Below are 7,910 nucleotides of genomic sequence, written 5' to 3' on the forward strand. Positions count from 1 at the left end.
TCTTTCCCTGGACAGTCCTGGTTGGAGGTGCCTGAGAACTGCCCATCTGCACGATGGGGTCTGTGTGACCAGGGTGTTGGGCTTCTCCATCAATAGTGAGATTGGGGTGGACGTGAGGGACATGCCATGGTTAACATAGTACGTGTGGTCTCACGTTCTAAATGAAGTCCTGTTGTGCTTAAGGCTGAAGTGCAGGTCAGAAGTGAGGCGCTGGCCCCCTGGGCTAAGGCTTCCGTGGCCGTGCTCCCGTGGCTCCGGCTGGATTCGTGGCTGTGTGGTTTGGATGCCACGCAGCCCTTGGGTCCTCTCTTTTCCCGAGTGCATTCCTTGTGCGGAGGGGGAGGACGCGTTGATGTGGCCCCGGCACTGCCGAGGTGGGTGCCCAGCTGATGGGGGAGGAGCGTGCTGGCCTCCCTTCAGAAGGCTTGTCCCCATTGTGCTGTTGAGGCACTGGTGGGCGCCGAGGTCAGAGGCTGGAGGCTTCCACCCCTGGGGCTGCCCCACCTCGCAGGGCAAGTCTGCCACCCTGGCCTCCCAGGGACTGACTCTCCTCAGAGCAGCCCCTCCTGCGGGCACAGGGTGGGTGGAGGCAAGCAGGGAGGCGGGGCTGGGGGGGCCACAATGCGGGGGCCAGAGTCACTGAGATCCTTTCAAGGGCAGCGGCTCAGGCGGCTCCCCTGCATTCAGAGCACTGATGACAGCCACTTGTCTGGCTTTTTCTACCCCCTGAGAATCTCAAGGATTCGTATTAACAGGCAGATAGTTATTACTACATTTTAAAAGTGCTTCTGGAATAGTCTGCCGTCAAGTGGAGCAGCGAGCAGGAAGGAGACGTGATTCCCGAAGCCCCAGGAATCCTAGGATGGGGCAGGGTGGGAGGAGATGCCAGTGGGGACCGGCAGAGGGTGCCTGGGTCAGCACCGTCACGTGCTGGGCCGGGATGTGCTGAGGAACTGGCCTGTCCTCCACAGGCACTTCTGGGGGTTCCGGAGAGCTACCCCCTGTTCTCATTCCAGTGAAGCAGAGCCTCCTCCAGTCACCTGGGACACCAGCCACCCTCTGCCGGCCAGGGCAGCGGGTCCTCTGACTGGACGGCAGGTGCGGGGTGGGGGAGGAGGGCTCCAGCCGCTGCTCTGCTTGTAGAACTTTCTGGTTACTTGGGAGAACTATGCAGAAATCGGACCAGAGAACTCCACATTTGCCCCGGCTCTTGCTTTCCTTCACAGCCTTTCCGCTCTCGGGCCCAGTTCTGACCAGGACCCCTGGGTGAGTCTCTCTCCAAGGGGACATCTTCCCAGAACTGCTGACCCCAGGTCTAAACCCGGCCCTGGGCAGCTTTCCTGAACCCCCCACCCCCACCCCAAGGGGAGGCCCTGCAGCTACTTAAACTCCTCCCAGGGGTTCCGGCCATCACACAGAGGCACGTTCTCAGTAAGGGTCTCCCCGCCATAGCCAGCTCCCCTCTGAGAGCCTCAGGAAATGGTGGGGACTGAGGGGGCCAGACCCCTTTGGGCTCAGGCATAGGGGTCGGGCGGGAGTCCTGGGGGTCATCCAGGTGAGTCATCAGCAAGCCTGTAGCCCTGAGCTCGTGGCTGCTGTCTCTTTAAAGCTTGCTCACTTGGCGCTGTGCCGCCCGTGCTGTCAGTGTCCCGCATAAGCATTATTGCCAGTGGGACAGAGACCTGTTCCTCAGGCTGAGTGCCTTGAAGTGGGTCACTCTTCAAGGTGCAGTGGAGGGGTTGCTGAGAAGATTGCTGTCACCTAACTTGAATCCAGATCAGTTGCAAGTGACCCTTTTTGTTTGGAGTGGCCCCTGGGTCGTCTGGGCGTCGCCCTCTCTGTCCTGGCTGGGCCCGCTGGGAGGGGAGCCGGTGCTGCACAGGCCCGTTCCTGAAGTAGGCGCGCTTGACGTGTTGGGACACGTCTAACTCATCACGTGCTTGTTTCCGCAGAGTAACAGTTACCCCTCCATGGCCGACCCCTACCTGTCCAGCTATTACCCACCATCCATCGGATTTCCCTATTCCCTCAATGAGGCGCCATGGTCTACCGGAGGGGATCCTCCAATCCCATACCTCACCACCTACGGACAGCTCAGTAACGGAGACCATCATTTTATGCACGATGCTGTTTTCGGGCAGCCTGGGGGCCTGGGGAACAACATCTATCAGCACAGGTTTAATTTTTTCCCCGAAAACCCCGCCTTCTCAGCCTGGGGGGCGAGTGGGTCTCAGGGGCAGCAGGCTCAGAGTTCAGCTTATGGGAACAGCTACACCTACCCGCCGAGCTCCCTGGGCGGCACGATCGTGGATGGACAGACGGGCTTTCACAGCGACACCCTCAACAAGGCCCCTGGAATGAATAGCCTGGAGCAGGGCATGGTGGGCCTGAAGATCGGGGATGTCACCACCTCTGCAGTCAAGACGGTGGGGTCAGTCGTCAGCAGCGTGGCGATGACGGGCATCCTTTCCGGCAGCGGCGGGACGAACGTGACCATGCCGGTGTCGAAGCCCACCTCGTGGGCGGCCATTGCCAGCAAGCCTGCCAAACTGCAGCCGAAGATGAAGGCGAAGGGCGGGCCTGCCATCGGGGGTGCGCTGCCCCCTCCGCCCATAAAGCATAACATGGACATCGGCACCTGGGACAACAAGGCGCCCGTGCCCAAGGCCCCGGCTCCCCAGCCCCAGCCGGCCCCCCAGGCGGCCCCCCAGCCCCAGCCGGCCGTGCAGCCCCTTCCCACCCAGCCTCCCCCTCCGGCCCCACCACAGCATCCGGGCCCCCAGCAGCCGCCCCAGACCCGCTGGGTCGCCCCTCGCAACAGAAGCACGGCGTTCGGGCAGAGCGGGGGGACAAGCGGCGACAGTAACTCTCCCGGGAGCGCCCAGCCCAGCGCCGCCCCGAGCCCGGAGTCCCACCCCGTCCTAGAAAAACTGAAAGCCGCCCACAGCTACAACCCCAAGGAGTTTGACTGGAACCTGAAGAGCGGGCGCGTGTTCATCATCAAGAGCTACTCGGAGGATGACGTGCATCGCTCCATCAAGTACTCCCTCTGGTGCAGCACGGAGCACGGCAACCGCCGCCTGGACAGCGCCTTCCGCGCCCTCGGCAGCAAGGGGCCTGTCTACCTGCTCTTCAGCGTCAACGGCAGCGGCCACTTCTGCGGGGTGGCTGAGATGACGTCTCCCGTGGACTACGGCACCAGCGCCGGCGTCTGGTCCCAGGACAAGTGGAAGGGCAAGTTCGACGTGAGGTGGGTCTTCGTCAAGGACGTGCCCAACAGCCAGCTGCGGCACATCCGGCTGGAGAACAACGACAACAAGCCAGTCACCAACTCCCGTGACACCCAGGAGGTGCCCCTGGAGAAGGCGAGGCAAGTGCTGAAGATCATCGCCTCGTACAAGCACAGCACCTCCATCTTCGACGACTTCTCGCACTACGAGAAGCGCCAGGAGGAGGAGGAGGGGGTGCGCAAGGTGAGTCTGGGTCCCGGGGCTGCGCTGGGTCGCCGGCAGGGCCGGGGGGGCGTCTGAGTGGTCGCCACCCCGGGACCCGGAGTCCCTTTCCAGTTGTTAAGAAACACTGGTGCACATGCTCTTGTAAAGGACCTGCGGGTAACTTGCTCCTTTTCTCTTTGTGAATTACGATGTTTTCTAGAACAGTGCTGCCTAGTCTGTCCAGCCAGGAACACTTAGAAATACTGTTCTGTGGCCCCGGGGTGGACAGGCGGGGCTGCTGGGGCAGATATCCCCACCGAGGGCCTTGCTGGGCGTTGCCCTCAGCAGTGGGGACGCTCTGGTCTAGGGGTCGCTGCTTACTTCTCTCTCGGAAACCCAATATCCTGCAGTTTTTGGAAACCTGAGTTTGCTCGTCTAGAGAGTAGAAGGGCAGGAGAGGGGGAGGTTGGAATGCAGGCAGTTCATAACTGAAATGTGTGCATCTAGAGTCACAGCGAAAACCCTTGGGTGGGTCTCTGAGTGGGTCCCAACCTCCTGTGACAGCCCACGGAATGAGTCTGCTCTGTAGGATATCAGGGCTCAGAGACCTGTCAGATGGCCCAGAAATGGGAAAAAGAAGGACACTGTGACACACTTGGCAAAGCCACTTTGTTCAAGAGAGTTCATCCTGAGATTCTCCCTGCTTTTTTGGTGTTAAAATGTTCTTTCTTTCATGAAACGTCAGTTGATAATAGGTGGGTTTTCAACCCCAGTTTAGTTCTCTGTATTACAAAAAAAAAAAAGCGTTACCCATCTGGGAAGTTCAGTGTCCTGAGTGTTTTCCGGCAGAAAGGCTTGCAAATGGGATGTACAGAGAACACAGTGCTGGTAACGGTTTTAAAGTTGTACAAAACTAACAGCTCACAGTTTGCAAAACTTTGAAAGCAGGTCGGTCCCACTCTCACTCTTGGGCGGAAAGGAGAGGGGCTTATTTCCAGTTACTGCGAAATTGGTTATAAAATGAAACACCAAATTGCTGGATTTGCAGGGACAGGATGGAGATCATGCTCACGAGACTTGACGTCCCTGGTGACTGGGCGCTGGCTCTGCATGTGTGGCGTCTTAGGTGCTGTGGCCCTGGGTTCTGCTGGTTGTGATGAGCTGAGGGGTAAACTTCTGCCCCGCCCTGTGGGTGTTTGAAGGTGCTGATGACTGAGAACTTGCCTCGTGATGGAGCTGTGGCACGTCAGGAGCGGGTGGAGGAAGAAGCAGCCCTCCCTCAGACCCTCGGGCCTGAGGCTTCCAGGTGTTACTGCAGCGGGCTCGGCCCGGTGTCCTCTGCCGCCCGGTGTCCTCTGCCGCCCGGTGTCCTCTGCCGCTGGGCTTCACTGTGAGGCTTCCCCGGGCTGCTCCGCCCTTCCCCTGGGGCAGCAAATGCTCCAGAAGCAGGTGAGCGCCTGCGAGGAAAGGTGCGCTGTCCAGCTGGGCTGAAAGCCTTTGTCCACAGGGGTCAGCGTTCCATTAATTCACGTTCTGGAAGCCCGGCCTCTTGCTGTCCTGGTGGCGTCTCTTGAGCTCGCTGGGCTGTAGAGCAGTGGGGGTGGGTCTCAGCTTTGCCCCAGAAGCTTCCACCAGGACGCTTGTCTTCAGGGCTCATTCTGGAGTCGGCAGCTGGACTGCTTTCCATGCAGGAGTTGGGTGTGTCCTTAAGAAAGATGGGTACTGAGATAAGGTTGGGAGCAGCTCCCTTAAAACCCTGAGCTTGCTGGCGAGGCCACCGTCACCAAGAAGGCTGCCCTGGAGACTCTCAAGAAGTCCTTTTGTTGATCAGCTGGAGTTTGACTCCATTGCTTTGAAATGATCACGATGCTTAGAAACACGTTGTATTGAAAGGTAAGATGTACTTGCCCTTCTGCAGGAGTGCTGGCTGTCCTGCACCTCAGCCGTCCATCTGAAAGCCAGCTGGCTCCTTAGGGAAGCACCAAGTCTTGTGGCAGCTGGGTCAGACCCAGCCCTGCAAGCCTCTGGGTTTTAAATGTAGAAACAGCCACTCCTTAGGGCGCTTAAAATAGTGCAGGTTTTGAGTGACAGAGTCAAGCCGAAGAGCTCCGCATGCGACTGGACCGGCCGCGGCCCAGGGTCAGCTCTGCACGGGCGTGGCGGCGGCTCAGTGGGAAACCGGGCAGAGACCGTCAGGAGGGCGCCGCCTCTCTTGGGCTTGCTGTGAGAAGAGGCTGCTCACAGTCTCAGGGGTGGATGTCCTTGTAATGGTTGAAGGGAGTCGGGGCTTTGGGAGGTGCCCACCCTTGTCGGCACCACTGCAGCCGCAGCCACTTTGAACTCCAAAGAGAGGCTTGCGTTGCTCTCCAGGAGGGGCGGTAGCTGTGGTCTTCCTCGGAGGATGCAGAACACAGAGCTCCTGATCCTTCCAGTTCAGAGTTCAGGGTGGGGAGGCAGTGTTAATTCTTGGAGCTGCAGCCATCCACCCACCCAGCCCGGCTCACCCACATGCTCTGGGGCTGTTCAGGACGGTGAGACGGTTTGAAAAGCACTGCAAGTGCCCTGCCCTGGTGACGGCACGGAGGATGTGGGGGAGTCGGCGTCTTATGAACCTGAAGACACACGTGGTCTGTTTCTAGCAAAAGAGAGGGTTTTGCTTGTTTTGTACATTACACGTGTAGTGATCCCGAATGTTTGGGAGTTGCGTCATCGACCAGCCCCTGTCCAGCAGTGTCCATTACCAGCTTCATCCTGCTTGAGGGGGGCAGGAGGAGGGGGACTGTTCCATGTCTCAGCTGAATCCTAAGTAGAGGCCTAAATGGCTTCTGGCAGACAGGCAGCCGTGGGGAGGGACTGAGCTGCGGGTCACAGGCTTGTCACACACTTTGGGAAAGGTGGTCCTCTTGATGGGAGGAAATAAACTGGCCGGGGGAGTCTTCCCTGCCCAGGTGGCCACCACGTCAGGCGGTTATCAGGCGCCCATTCCGTGTGGCCAGGACTCCGAAGCTTGGAACTGTCTTGGGCAGTGGCCCCTGCAGGGAGCAGGGTCCAGATCTGGCCACAGCACCTCGACGTGGAGGGAATTTGTCTGCGCGGCACGTTCGCTCACTGTGTTAAGCTTCTTTTCTCTTTTTACAGGAACGGCAGAATCGAAACAAGCAGTGAGGACGAAGCAGGTTCTGTATCATCAGACGTGGGGCTGGCGCGGCTGGAGAGTGTGTGCTTGGTGCTGTCTCTTGGCGTCGGCTCTGGCCGGCCTCGTGCAGGGCTCGACTGCTCGCATCTTTACGTTCTTTGTAGTTGATTTTTGCCCAGATGATCTGCATTTGTTTGTATTTTTTCTATGTATTATAGTATTGTAGAACTCACTAATAAAAGGACTATGTTTTTGTCAGCTTATCAATCACACTGACCTAATGTGAAATATAAGTATCCTTAAAAACAAAAACCTAATCCATCCCAAAGATTTATTATTATTATTATTATTTTGGGGGAAAATTATGTTCTTATATTCTCAGTCATTTAATATCTTTACATGAGACTTCTTGTCTCTCACCCCTTTTGCTTTAATAGCGAGCGTAAGAAACCGTGAGTCGTCTGGCATCTAGCGTGTTCTGTTCAAGGGCTTCCCTTCAGGATGCCAAAGTCACAGGCTGATGACCACCTCGTCAGCCGCTTTGCTATTTCGTCTGTTACCTGTCATCTGAATGCTGATCTGCCCGTTTGATTTCTACTGGACAGAAGGATAAATTCCGGTCTCCCCAGTTTGGTGAACCTGCTGTTTCCTGGGAACACGGGTCTTGAACAGCCGTGCGCGCCCAGCGGCTGCTCTGCTTCTACTCAGGCGGTGACCACAGGCCCGGGTGCGGAGGCCTTCCTCGTTGTGTGCAGGCCGTTCGCTCCCCCTTTTCTTCACTGGAGAGTCCTAATGCCGTTTCACGTTTCTATGCCAATAACGCTAAGCTTTAAACCTGGGATCTGGTAGTCCAGACCGTGTGATGGATGATGCCACCGATTGTAAATTTCAGCGTGCGTGTCTAGTTTTTTTCCTGTTGAATGGGTACAAAAAAGCAAAAAAACAGAAAACCTTTTAGAAACTGAATTTGCTGTCGTGTCTTGTGGAACGAGGGGCCTCCGAAGCACTCGCCACGGGAGTTTGAGCATGAAAGCGGTGTGCACGCCTGCCTGGTGCCCCGCACACGAGCCGGGCAGAGGCCTCCCGTGCGGAGCGCAGGTGCTTTCTGAAAACTGTACTCGTCAGGCCCTCCGAGTTACAGTTTAAGTCGTTTTATCTAGACTTGTATTTAGAACGTGTCACTTTCTCTGAACTGTTATTGCCTGTACGGAGTCACAGACGACATCGGATAACTTCCTCTAGGAGAATACAAGCCTTAATAAACAATACCTATTTAGCAAGTCTGTGATCACTTCATTCTTCACCCCGTTTTACCGGTTAATGTTTTTGTTTGTTTTTTG

The 7,910-nt window shown here is 57.1% G+C and overlaps 1 protein-coding gene across 1 annotated transcript in view; it reads left to right on the forward strand.

Annotated features, from left to right (window-relative positions):
* Positions 1-6,599, forward strand: part of YTHDF1 (YTH N6-methyladenosine RNA binding protein F1) — a 14,226-nt gene extending 7,627 nt beyond the window's left edge. Inside the window, exons 4-5 of the mRNA XM_007462249.1 lie at positions 1,953-3,473; positions 6,573-6,599. Coding sequence (XP_007462311.1) covers positions 1,953-3,473; positions 6,573-6,599 — 1,548 coding nt within the window. The remainder of the gene's footprint in view (positions 1-1,952; positions 3,474-6,572) is intronic.
* Positions 6,600-7,910: the final 1,311 nt, after the last annotated feature.

The sequence above is a fragment of the Lipotes vexillifer genome, unplaced genomic scaffold, assembly GCF_000442215.2.
Source record: "Lipotes vexillifer unplaced genomic scaffold, Lipotes_vexillifer_v1.1 scaffold1798, whole genome shotgun sequence".
NCBI lineage: Eukaryota > Metazoa > Chordata > Mammalia > Artiodactyla > Lipotidae > Lipotes > Lipotes vexillifer.